General features: G+C 42.0%; 1 protein-coding gene across 1 annotated transcript; it reads left to right on the top strand.

The window, feature by feature from the left end:
• The first annotated feature begins 11,155 nt into the window (after positions 1-11,155).
• LOC110908797 (uncharacterized tRNA/rRNA methyltransferase slr0955) lies at positions 11,156-13,189 on the top strand. The gene has a single exon (XM_022153778.2). It carries the CDS (start codon positions 11,331-11,333, stop codon positions 12,987-12,989), a length of 1,659 nt encoding a protein of 552 aa, XP_022009470.1. The 5' UTR covers positions 11,156-11,330; the 3' UTR covers positions 12,990-13,189.
• Positions 13,190-14,334: the final 1,145 nt, after the last annotated feature.

The raw sequence follows: 14,334 nt of genomic DNA, 5'->3' as shown, positions 1-14,334 counted from the left end.
CTTATATATTTTGTTGTGCGACTTGTTTGACGTTTGACAGGATCACTATGCCGCCCCGTATGAGAGGTCGAGGAGGATTTGCTACATCTCACGACCATGAGGCAGGGCCCTCACATAGGCGAGCTCCATCCGCCACGCACAACACAGCAGCCAATGACCTTTGGAGGTCTTTCGCCGAGCCTGCTAGACACTCGGTATCCGCGAGCACTTCACCGTCATTACCCCAAACGTTTGGGCCCCACTCGGAGAATGGGCCCCATGGTTCGCACGGATCTTACATACCTTTGCACCAGTCACCGCACCAGTATCCCGCACCAGTCTACCAGGGTCTATATAACCCTGATGCTTACTTGGACGAGCCGGTGGGTCATAACCCACTAGGACCGGAAGACCACTTTTCTGGTGGTCACGAGATGGACGTCGACGAGGATACGGACCCTTCGCTACCACCATCAGGTACGCCTAACCATCCGATTGAGATATCGGATGGGTCACCATTCAGGGGATCACCATTTAATGGTGTGGATAGTTATGAGGAGAGATTTCGGCAGCATGACTGGTATAACACTCCTAGCCACAACTCTCCGATGCTCCAATCACTCCATGGTTCACCGGTGCACTCGCAGCACCACTCGCAGCAGCTTCAGCAGCAGCCGCCATTACAGCAGGACCTATCTGAGGCCCTATGGCGCGACGTGATCACTCCGTCGCCACCGCCGCCACCAGTCTTACCTCCTCCGCCTCAGAGGCCTAGGAGGAACGCGCGCATGTCTACGCGCGGAGGGATTCGCATAGGCACCCCTCCACATGTGGGTAGCAGCCGCTACACGCCTCTTCATGAGGAGTCCGAGACGGGAGAGTCTTCGCATCCCGTATCGGGGGTCACTTCAGCGCCGATTCCGCCTCTGCCGCCGCAGAATTTCGGGGAGCCGATTCCAGCCTTCGCCAGCTCAGCGCCATTCGACCCGTTTGCCCAGATCTACCCTCAGGGCTACGACTACACGGGAGACCCGTATTGGATTGCATCCAACTACAGCTCACTCCCACCTAGTGGTCCACTTGGAGACCCTTGGGCTGCTGGGCCGTCTACTTTTGGTTACCCTCCGGGTTACCAGCAGCCACCGCAGCCGCAACAATACCAGCCGCCGCAGCCGCAGCAGTACCAACTACCACCACCGGCGCCTATGATGTCGCCGCCGCAGGTTCAGGAAATCTTGCATGGGATTGATAGCATGCGACGAGAGTTTCAACACGAGATGCGAGCTGATCGCCGTCGCACCAGTGGCATGTTCAAGAAGTGTTTGACTTGCTCAAGGGTAAGAGCAAGAAGGATCATTGAATCCTTCGATTATTATCTCATTTACTCATGTCCCTACGTGGACATCTATTCTTGTACTCTGCCCCTGCGTGGGTATATTTATCTCATTCTACCCCTGCGTGGGTATGTGGTTCTGTTAACCCCTGCGTAGGTTTGCTTTATTTTATTTTGTTATTGTTGTTATTTGTTTAGCCCCTGCGCGGGCATGTTATTCATGCTATTCATGTTATTTCAAAGTCCCGTTTAGGGCAAAGATGTACTAGTACTTTATTTAAAATTTGAAATGGTTAATTTGAATTTCTCATTTTAATTATGTGCATGAATATAATATTAAAATAAAATATCAATTTATTTGATTTGCCATTTATAAGAATCTTAGTAAGGTATAACCTAGCTTGAATGCCTTATTAACAGGCCTGGCCGTGACGGTAAAACCTGGTTGAAAAGATTCAACTCCCTGTTAACATCTGAAAACATGTTAACATTCCTGGCCAAGCGTGATCTGTAAAATCACACAAGCCACCCTTTTTAATAAATTATCTACAGACTATATCTGTATACAAGTCTATTAATGACTTGATACCTTCGGGTTATGACTATGTCATATAAGTGGCAGTTGTGGTTTATGACTCCCTGCCTAGTAAAGAAATATCTACAGATTTTATCTGTATACAAGTCTATTAATGACTTGATACCTACGGGTTATAACTATGTCATATAGTGACAGTTGTGGTTTATAACTCCCTGCCTAGTAAAGGGTTATTTGTCTAATTATACAATTTATAATCCTATAAAAATCTAAATTTATAATTTAGTAATGGTCCATGTGACTAGGCCTATGGTGCCAATATATATATTTTCATTCCTTGATTGCTAATAAGAGCTCGGATGAAATTGTTAAATTAACTGCTAAGGTTCTTGATACCATGGTTAATAGATCGTCTAGAACGATAATACTGTTAGGTTCTAAATAGACCTTGTCCTTTATTGTAGCTTAAAGCTACAATGGCCAAATCGGAGGAAACCAACAGTCATTCTGGGGAGCACCCAGACAATACCAGGATTCACGTCACTGGTGAAGAATTGCAATCACTGATAGATAATGCTGTCGCCAAGGCTATGGATAGGCAGTTCAAGGAATCTAGTGGTACTCAGAGTAGAACCCGCACAGTGACGCACGTCAAGTCTAAGACTCACTCAGGGGCTCATAGTAAGCCGCCATCTAAAAAGAGTGGGCCAAGGAATGATGAGGATAATCACTCCTCCAACCACAGCAGCATCCCAAAGCAAGAGATCAAGCTGAATCGTGATACGCACAGCAAGTCCTGTACGTACAAGTATTTCGTGTCTTGCAAACCCAGGGATTTCACTGGGGAGAAGGGAGCCGTCGACTGTATGACGTGGATTGATGAAATGGACACTGTGGTTGATATCAGCGGGTGTGCTGATAGAGACGTTGTGAAGTATGCATCTCAGTCTTTTAAAGGAGATGCGTTAGCATGGTGGAAGTCACTTCTACAAGCTGCCGGTAAGACCGCTCTGTATAGCATGTCATGGGATCAGTTTGTAGCACTGATCAAGGAGAACTTCTGTCCGCAGCACGAGGTCGAACGAATTGAATCGAATTTTGTATCCTTAGTTATGAAGAACCTCGATTGTCAAGCGTATCTTACTACGTTTAACACGTTGTCTCGTTTAGTGCCTTATCTGGTGACCCCGGAGCCGCGAAGAATTGCTCGATTTATTGGGGGTCTGGCACCGGAGATAAAGGCGAGTGTTAAGGCTTCAAGGCCTACTACATTTAGGTCAGTGGTTGATCTGTCCCTCTCCCTCACACAAGATGTTGTAAGATTGAGAGCTATGAAGAGCTCTGAGGAGAACAAACGGAAACGTGAGGATGACACCTCACGAAGGTCTGAGAAGCGACATAGAGGGAACAACGACCACAGGAAAGGGTCGGGGTCTAGGAAAAGTGATCATCAGTCGGGTGAAAAACCCAGATGCAAGATCTGCAGGAGGCACCACTTTGGGAGGTGTCGGTTAGAAACAAAACCCCAGTCTTCGGAGAAGCGATGTGGAATCTGCAAGTCCACAGATCATAAAGCTGTGGATTGCAAGAAAATGAAGGATGCAACCTGTTTTGGTTGCAACGAGAAAGGGCATATTCGGCCCAACTGTCCAAAGAATGCGAGGAAAGCTGAGGATGGGAAGAAGACTAATGCGAGAGTCTTCAGAATGGACGCAAAGGAAGCAGTCCTTGACGACAACATCATTACCGGTACGTTTCTTGTAAATGATGTTTTTGCTAGAGTCTTGTTTGATTCGGGAGCCGATAAGTCGTTTGTTGATGATAAGTTTTGTAAACTGTTAAAACTTCCTGTTAAAACCTTAAGCGTGAAATATGAGGTGGAATTAGCCGATGGAACCATAGAAACCGCCTCGACTGTTTTAGATGGATGTGTTATATCCATTAGGAATCATTCATTCCCGTTATCCTTGCTTCCCTTTAAGCTAGCTGGATTCGACATAGTGATAGGCATGGATTGGTTGTCGAGTAACCAAGCCCAGATTCTGTGCAACAGAAAGCAAGTAATAGTTAAGACTCCGTCTGGTGAGTCCCTTACTATTCAAGGAGATACCCAGCATGGATTGCCCGAGCAAGTGTCCATGCTCAAGGCATCCAGATGCATGCAGAAAGGATGTGTCATTTATATGGCACAAGTCACCATTGATGAGCCGAAGCCGAAGATTGAGGATATTCCCGTTATCTCGGAATATCCTGAAATATTTCCTGAAGAGCTACCCGGTTTGCCACCGGATAGGCAAGTGGAGTTTCGGATAGATATCATTCCAGGCGCTGCGCCTGTAGCAAGAGCACCATACAGATTGGCACCAACGGAGATGAAGGAGTTGAGGACGCAGTTGGATGATTTGCTAGCTAAAGGTTTTATTAGACCTAGCTCATCTCCTTGGGGAGCGCCAATCTTGTTCGTTAAGAAGAAGGATGGTTCTATGCGTCTGTGCATCAATTACCGTGAGCTTAATAAGGTCACTGTCAAGAATAGGTATCCGTTACCCAGGATCGACGACCTGTTCGATCAGCTGCAAGGAGCAAGCTACTTCTCAAAGATTGACCTCAGGTCAGGTTATCATCAGTTGAAAGTCAAAGAAGAAGATGTGCACAAGACAGCGTTTAGGACTCGTTATGGACATTACGAGTTCCTAGTGATGCCTTTTGGGCTCACTAACGCACCAGCCGCATTCATGGATCTCATGAACCGTGTCTGCAAGCCCTATCTAGATAAATTCGTCATCGTCTTTATTGACGACATCCTTATCTACTCGAAGAGCCAAGCTGACCATGAGAAACACCTTCGTTGTATTCTCAAACTTCTGCATCAGGAGAAGCTTTATGCCAAATTTTCGAAGTGTGAATTTTGGCTTCGAGAAGTCCAGTTCCTTGGACATGTAGTAAGCGAGCGTGGTATCCAAGTAGATCCCGCTAAAGTCGAAGCAGTCATGAATTGGCAGGAGCCGAAGACGCCTACTGAGATTCGCAGTTTCCTCGGATTGGCAGGATATTATAGGCGATTTATCGAGAACTTCTCAAGAATTGTTGTGCCCCTAACCTCGTTGACCCGTAAGAAGATTAAGTTCGATTGGGGCCCTAAGCAGCAGGAATCCTTCGATATTCTGAAGAAGGAGCTGAGCAATGCGCCAGTGTTGACATTGCCCGATGGTATAGAGGAATTTGTGGTGTACTGTGACGCATCACATACTGGCATGGGCTGTGTACTCATGCAGAAAGGCAAGGTCATTGCCTACGCTTCTCGACAGCTCAAGGTGCACGAGAAAAACTACACCACCCACGATTTGGAACTGGGTGCGGTTGTATTTGCTTTGAAGCTATGGAGACACTACTTGTATGGAACCAAGTGTATAATTTATTCGGATCACAAGAGTCTTCAGCACTTGTTCAATCAGAAGGAATTGAACATGCGACAAAGGCGATGGATGGAAACTTTAAATGATTATGATTGCGAAATAAGATACCATCCAGGCAAGGCTAATGTGGTTGCCGACGCCTTAAGCAGAAAAGAAAGGGTTAAACCGATCAGAATCAATGCCAAGCGCATTGAAATAAGAAATAATTTGAATGAAAGGGTGTTAGCTGCACAGAAGGAGGCTGTGCTGGAAGCTAACTATCCTGAAGAAAAATTAGGAGTAACTGAGGAGCAGTTATCCTACGACAAAGATGGAATGCTACGACTAAACGGACGAATATGGGTTCCAGTATATGGAGGACTGCGGGATGTTATCCTCCAGGAAGCCCACAGCTCTAAATATTCCGTTCATCCTGGAGCTGATAAGATGTACCAGGATTTGAAATCCAACTACTGGTGGATTGGTTTGAAAAAGTCCGTAGCCGAGTATGTGGCCAAATGTTTGACTTGTGCGCAAGTCAAGGCTGAGCATCAGAAGCCGTCAGGTTTGCTTCAGCAACCTGAAATTCCCAAGTGGAAATGGGAAATGGTGACAATGGATTTTATCACCAAGTTGCCAAAGACGAAAAAGGGGAATGATACCATATGGGTCATAGTAGATAGACTGACTAAGTCAGCTCATTTTCTACCCATCAAGGAGACGTATAGCTCAGATATGTTAGCCCAATTATACGTCGATAAGATTGTAGCATTGCATGGTATACCTGTATCTATTATCTCTGATAAAGATACGAGGTATACGTCGCATTTTTGGAAGAGTTTCCAACAATCGTTGGGCACTCGTTTGAATTTTAGTACGGCCTATCATCCTCAGACTGATGGTCAGAGTGAGCGTACGATTCAAACTTTGGAGGACATGCTTCGTGCATGTGCGATCGACTTAGGTGGTAGTTGGGATAAGAACCTACCACTGATTGAATTCTCCTACAACAATAGCTACCATTCCAGCATAAAGACTGCGCCTTTTGAGGCCCTATACGGTAGAAAGTGTAGATCGCCCATTTGTTGGGCAGAAGTTGGGGACGTCCAGTTGTCTGGACCAGATATCGTCTTCGAGACGACAGACAAGATCGTTCAGATCCGTGATCGTTTGAAAGCTGCCAGGGATAGGCAGAAAAGTTATGCGGATCCTAAGCGCAAAGACTTTCACTTCGATGTAGGTGATAAAGTGTTGCTTAAGGTATCACCTTGGAAAGGTGTAATGCGATTTGGAAAGAAAGGCAAGCTAAGCCCAAGATACATAGGACCTTTCGAGGTTATCGAACATATCGGGTCAGTTGCTTATAAGTTAAACTTGCCTGAAGAGCTTAGCGCTATTCATAATGTGTTCCACATCTGTAATTTGAAGAAGTGTTTCGCTGACGAATCACTGGTTATACCGCATACAGATATACACATAGACGAAAGTTTGAAATTCATAGAAAAACCTTTGTCGATTGAGGATCGACAGGTAAAGAAGCTTCGAAGGAAGCACGTGCCTATTGTTAAGGTCAAGTGGGATGCCCGTAGAGGTCCCGAATATACGTGGGAAGTGGAATCCACGATGAAGGAAAAATATCCCCATTTGTTTGAATAAATCTCGGGGTCGAGATTTCTTTTAAGGGGGTGAGGATGTAACACCTCGAAAAAAAAATTCGTCCAATAATGTCTTGACACGTGTCATAAGGTTCCGTTATGTGAAAACATACTTTAGAGGGACTAAAAGTGACAAACAGTGAAAACTATGGAACGTAAGGGTCCAAAGTGTCAACAATGGATAAATAGGCTCTATGATAACCCTACATAATGTTCATAACCTTAAACGGATGGTTCATGGATCATACGACGCGGAAATTGCACAAAAGTGAAGTATTTCAACTATAGGGGCTAAAAGTGTCAACATGTTTAATTTATACCTCTGAGTGAACTTTTGGCAGACCCGAAGCTTTGAGAAGCTAAAATATACTCACTAGAATATGTGGTTAAAATTTCATGAAGTTTCGTCAACGTATGAGAAAGTTATGGCCAAAACCGTACTTAAGGGACTAAATGCGTCAACGTCGAATTTCATGGCTTTTCGGTTGAGCGCAAAGTTATCCGAGGACATTACCATGTTGGTAAATGTCCCAAGGTTCTTAAAAACCAAGTTTGGGGGTTTACGGGTCATATTAAGCAGCCGAAACATCGCGCGCAAGTTCAGGGACTAAAGCTGCCAAAATGAAAGCAAGTTTGGCTGATCAGGGGTCAGGCGACCCGCCTGGTCTGACCCAAGCGGGCCGCGTGGGGCTGCCAGCGACAGAAAATGCGAATTGGGTCGAATTGGGTCCGAATTTGAGTGATAAACAGCTGGTTCTCGCCTCCTTTTGCTCCAATCAAATGCCATGCATGGCTAGGCAAGCAGTAACCATGGATTTCCAGCTTTAAATCAGATTTTCATCTCATTCTTGGACATTTGCAATTGACCAAGAAGCTCTCATTTGCAAGAACCTTCAAGGCAGACTTCCTGGAGCTAATCTGATCAACAAGGCCGATTTTTAGTGTTCACTAAGCACCTATAGGACCTCTGTAAGCTTCCAATTCGTTCTCTAATCCGTTCTTACTTTGATTATTGCTAAAAGTCAAACTGTTTGTTCTTAAGCTTTGACTTTCTGATTAAACGGATTTCTTTCAGTCATTTCTCGAATTGAAACCTGATATATGTTGGTATTTATGTGGGAAACAAACCCTCTAAAGGGTACTATCTGAATCCCACTATATGCATGCTAATTGTCGAGTCAAACATGTTTCTAAAAAGTCAACAGAAGCGATTTTTGCAAAAATAAGCTTGAATGTTAATATATTAGACATGCAATCTGATTGATCATCATAAATAACTTATAATACATATAAGAATGTGTTTTACCATCATCAACTCGACAATATATAGTATAGACACGAATCGGAACCGAAAGTCTTGTAAAACGATCATCTCGTAGACTATCGATTCGGATTCGCACATGCATGTTCGAGATCTGTATTGGAAAGCATTTTTGACCATTTTATTTTGGTTAAACTTTCTGGAATTTTTGTTGATTAAGTCTATGCTTAGCCGATTCGAATGCATGTTTCCGATTTATGTATAAAGTCGACTATTTTGCCCTTTTTGATATAAAACGTGATTTTTGGAAAAGTGAAAGAGTAGAAATCTTTATTTCTAATATATAAACTTGCACCGAAAATTTCGGATCAGTTGATGGTCCAGATTGTGAGTTATGGCCATTAGCGTAAAACTATATTATAAATTTACATAAACGGTCCTTTTCGCGTATAACCCATTTCTGGCCACGTTTTGGTACAAAACTTTTTACCAACTGATGTGTTATAATATTCTGGGAATTTTGATGATTTTTAATTAATTTTTGGCTGAACGGATCCTAGATCGCCTAGTTATTTCGGGTTATGTCGGTTTTGACCGTTTAAGCCATAAAATGAGTTTTACACATTCTTTTGACCCGAAACCTTTTTCTACTGATTTTATAAGTTAAATAAATTATTTTAAGTATTCTGGAAATATAAAAATCTCAGATTTATCGTGAAAACCCGAAAACGCCCTTAAATCGCATTTTTAGCATTTTAAGCGCATAGTAAGCGTTATACCCATTTTTAAACATATAAGACTTATACCTACTTGTTTAGCATATTTTCATATAATAACAGTAAGTATAAGTATATGAACTCAGATTTCCAGTTTTGGCATTTTAGCCCTTGTGAAATTACTAAAATACCCCTACGGTGCATAGTTTGGTTTAAATGATAAATTTGATATATGGGTCATACCCTACTGATATAATATGTTATATTAAGTATATTTACTGTTTGAACCAGACCCGAAACTCAGATTCCTAATTTTACTCTTTTAGTATCTTTTAAATGACCAAAATGCCCTTCTAAGGCATAAAATGAGTTTAAAATTATTCCGGGCAATATAGAACATAACTTACTGATATAATATCATATTTTAAGCATATTATATCAGGGAACTTGCATTTGAATCATTTTTCTACCCGTATCGCCCTTATTGCGTTCGGTTCGGTTTACGTAACTAGTTTGCGTAAATTGACCGAAACGGGTCAAACGTTATCATTTTTGTCTCAAAATCCAGAATGTATTTAGTATACCCATATTATACAAGTATTCAAACTTGTCGGGTCTAAATCACATTCTATCCGGTCTTTCGCTTAATCATGCGTAAACCGTATCACTCTTAAAGCTAACCGGTCAAAGCTTAGGTTTAAATAAAAGACCCGTTAGGAATCTAATAGGTTAATTATAAACCTTTGTTCCAGATTAGGAGGCCCAGTAAAAGCTACCACACTTACCGATTGTGACTTATACTTGCTCAGGTAAATACATTTTGACTTAATTTCCCTATACGGGCTTGGGGTACGGTATTTAAAATACCGCTTGATCGGGCGCACAAGTCCTGCGCCTTATGGGTGTACAGTCTTGAATAGCTTGTGCGACTTCGTTTAAACAGTCTTGTCTTACTTAAAGGCTTTGGGGGGTTATTGACCGTGTCCCGGATATCCTTGGCATTATCTTACGAGATGGCCACGACCAGAGCACGGGGTGTAGGCGTACACCCGACGTGTATAACTCTTTAATGTGGTGTGTCATTTAATCTCTAGCCCGGACAGCAGATCCCGGGCCACCAGAGATATGAGTGCATGTAATTCGTTCACAAGTTTATATCTTATAAATATCCCAAGTTAATAAAAATATTTATGCCTTGTGCATTTAAATCAATTTTCAATCATTTAGAATTTTTATTATTTTTTGGAATTTTTTTTTATTTTTTGGATTTTTTTTGATTTTTTGAATTGGATCAAAATGGCAATTAAAAACATTTAAAATGAAAATCCCCAAAATACCCCTGGTTAAAGATGGAGTTTTTGGATGGAGTTAGGCAAAGTGATCAAAATGGCAACAAAATGTAAAAGTCAGGACCCAGATGCACAAAAAAAACTATTTGGACTAAACTGGCAAATTTGGACAAAACTCAAGGACTAAAATAGCAATTTACTCTTCTTTAAAGCTTATCTCTGTTTTAAATATGCTGATGGTGAGTATAAGTAGAAGAAAAAATCATAGTTTTCATAACGGGCTGAATAAAGAGAATTTGATACTAGGGGTGTCAATCGAGTTGGATTGATGAGTTGACGAGTTGCGTGTTGGTGGATTGATATATTCAACCCAAACCGACCCATATTATTATTCGGGTCAAATATTTCCACCCTAACCCGCAAACATATAAATTCAGGTCACTCCAAACACGACCCGTTTAACTCGTATTTTTAACGAGCCATACAAGTTTACGAATTATACACGCGTTGTTTGGTTTTAAGCAGGGTATCAATAACATATTTAATGGTGGATATGAGTGTAACAAGTAAAAAATATAATGTCTCAAAACTAATATTATAAGTAACCATGTAAAGCAGAAACTGAAAAAAAAAATACTTTTTTTTCCTATATATTTAACGGGTTAACAGGTCAATCCGAGCCCAACTTATATTTATTTAAATGAGTCGTGCTAGTCAACCCACACCTGTTTTTTCGTGTCGGGTTTCGGTCGTATCAACCCTCTTTACGGATTGGTTGAATAAACCCTAACACTGTGTTCCAGAGATCTACTTAACAGGGGGAGGGGAGGGGAGGGGAGGGAAAATGGTGTTCCAGAGATCCACTTAACAGGGGGAGGGGAGGGAAAATGGGGTTTTTTTTGCCTGAAAATAGTCTTTCCAATTTGGAAAGACATGGAGGGGAGGGGAGGGGAGGGGAGGGAAGGGGAGGGATTTTTAACTCGGGAACACACCGTAACAGTGACATACCGCGCAACTTATCCTTACGAAGCTATTTCGAAGACCCATTCATGGCGGATTCAGATTGAGCCCAAATCCTCACAACCCCAGAGTAGAAGACTCGTCACTCTTCTTCAATCAGGTTAATCTCATCCTCTGTGTATAGCTCGTTTAATTGCTGCTGTTAACATGTACTGTAATTTCACAAAGTGTCATGCAATCCCAATTGTTAGAGCCTCTTCGCAACAACCCAAATGCCTTTTAAAGCTCTACATAAACCCTAAACCCTCACAATTGCTACCCACTTCAAATCGGGGAAAACCCATTTGCTGTTCTAGGGTTAGAACATTTAGAACTAGCCCAATTGGATTCATTGAAAACACACAAGAGTATTGTCAGTTATTAGGTTCAGTTGGTATAAATCAACATGTTGGGAAGAAAGATGAATGCTTTTCAAATGGGGTTTACTTAAAACGTAGAAATTTTTCGACTTTTTCGTATTCGCGTAAAGCGGTTGAAGGTAGTGAGTCTGTGAAGTCTCTTCCTTGGTTAGCTAGAAATAAAGATGGTGAAGTAAAAGAGGTTGAAAAATCGGTAACGAGACGATCTTCGTGGGGGGAATCGGCTGAGCGGTTTACGAAAAGTGGTAGGGAGAAGGTTAGGAGAAAGGATTTTAAACAAAGTAAGGTCTCGGAAGATGAGTTGGCGCCGAGAAAAGTTAATCGGTCTTCTTGGGAAGAATCGGCGGAAAAGTTTTCGAGAAATGGTGTTGAGAGTAACGGAAGGGGTAGGCGATTTGATGAACGGAGTGCGTATCGAGAAAGAAGGAATGTATCGGATGATGAATCGGATATCGAAAGTGAAGAAACGGATAACCCGAAGTGGTATAAGGTTCAAGAGCGGTTCGATAGGTTTGATAAGGTTGCGGGTGTGGAACGCAACGATAGATTTAACCGGCAAGATAATTGGGGCAGGAAAGTATGGAAAGAAGCTAGCGAATCTAGCGTACCGAAAATGATAGGTGAATGCGTGTATGGTGTCGGTCCTGTGTTAGCTGCGTTATCAGCGAACCGAAGAGAGTTTTATGTTTTGTATGTTCAAGAAGGTATTGATTTAACCGGAAACAATAAAAAGAAAAAGGACAAGAAAGCGTTCGAAAAAGTCTTGAAGCTTGCCGATAAAATAGGACTGACAACGAAAGAGATATCAAAACACGATCTTAACATGTTTGCGGATAACCGACCGCATCAGGGTTTGGTTCTCGACGCTTCACCGTTGGAAATGGTGAACATACGTCAACTGGATCGCGTAGTGGAAAACGAAGGAGCCGGACTTTGGTTGGCGTTAGATGAAGTTATGGACCCACAAAACCTGGGTGCGATTATCCGGTCGGCATACTTTTTCGGTGCATCGGGGGTTGTACTTTGTGCAAAGAATTCCGCACCGCTTAGTGGGGTTGTAAGTAAAGCGAGTGCCGGTTCACTTGAGCTAACCGAGCTTCGTTCGTGTAAGAACATGATGCAGTTTTTGGTTTCTTCAGCTGAAAACGGTTGGAGGGTTCTCGGTGGTTCGGTTTCTTCACGAGCCGTGGATATAAACGAGGTGGTGACCGGTGCGCCCACAATCCTTGTGTTGGGGAGCGAGGGCACGGGTTTGCGACCGCTGGTTGAGCGGTCTTGTACTCAATTAGTTAAAATTCCTGGGAATATTCCGGTACATTTGAGTGCAGGGTTAGAAGATGTAGACCCTCAGTCTTTTGTTGCGGTTGAAAGTTTGAATGTTAGCGTTGCGGCGGGTGTGCTTCTTCATCATTTGGCTGGAAGCAAGACTGCTGTTAATGTTGAGTAACTGAAACTCTTTTTGGGTTCTATGATTTGTTTTTATGTTCATTTATATGTATTTGGTTCAGGTTTAAAGTGAGTGATACTGATATTGATGTATTTGATGTTATGTTTTTTATTACATTTTTGCAATGTTTGTCTAGTTAATGAACCATTTTATTTGCTTCTAGGAATTTTACTAGTTAATAATATAAGAGGTTCTATGAATTGATAATACATTTTGTTTCTGTTAACCCGTTTAATTCTATGAGAGACGGATAAAACATCACCCATCTGACTTAGTGGCGGAACTAGCCTAAAAAGTTAGGGGTATCCTAGTTTTTTTTAAGGATCAGGGGTATCCTTTATATAACAGAAACAGAGTTGAGGGGTATTTTTACACTACGGAAATGGAGTTAAGGGGTATTTTTACACTACGAAGACGGGGTTGAAGAGTAGCCCGTGCTACCCCTATTAACACTATAAGTCTGCCACTGATTTGACTAGTTAGAGATAAAACACAACGTGATTTCAATGTTGGTCTTGTGTAGCTATCTAGTCATTGAGCTTCTCTCAATGTGGAATTTGACTCAAATAGAAGTTGAGCTATGCAACATGTTGTCTCCATCATTTGCAATCCTGCCAATTAGCAATACTTTACTACTAAGCTTGTATTTTAAAGCTTCAACAGGTACAAAACCAGAAGAGCAGCATGCATACAGCAAAACCACATAGTTCAATACAGGGCCGTTCCAACCTTTTTGGAGGTTCAAGGCGAAATAAAATCTTGGGGCCCTTTTCCTTCTTTGATTGTTACAAACGATACTTCTTTATCCATACTTGGAACCAAGCAAGAAGAGCACAGCTATAACAGAGAGCGGTTTACTTGTATAAGAAATCAAACAAATCTAAAACAATAAGTTTACACTAACATTTATAGTTAGCATATTAATTTTCTTTTAAGTTGGGGCCCTATATTCTTGAAGCCCCTAGGCCTAAGCATAGATTACTTGTACTATATGTCCACCCTAGTTCAATAGCAACAACATAAAGCAAAACTACAAAGTTCAAGACCAACAACATCAAGCATGCAACAAGGACAAAATCAAAGTACAGTTTAGCAAGTCTACTTCAACAGAAACAATAAAACAGGAAAGTACTTTTGTTATCAGACAGACACCAGGCAAGAATCGGATAAATTTCGGATCATAACATAAACTTAATCTAGATGATATAATGTATTTTTGGCTTGTTTTAAGTAACTAAGGGGCTGTTTGTTTACCTCTTAACGAGTTTTTTAATGGTTCAGACCTCTTACTAGTACAACACTTAATGGTTCAGACTGTTTGTTTCGCGAGCAGATGTCTGAATGG

This window comes from Helianthus annuus, chromosome 10, assembly GCF_002127325.2.
Source record: "Helianthus annuus cultivar XRQ/B chromosome 10, HanXRQr2.0-SUNRISE, whole genome shotgun sequence".
Taxonomy (NCBI): Eukaryota; Viridiplantae; Streptophyta; class Magnoliopsida; order Asterales; family Asteraceae; genus Helianthus; species Helianthus annuus.
Note: the sequence above shows the minus strand (reverse complement) of the source record. Positions and strands in the feature narration are given on the sequence as shown.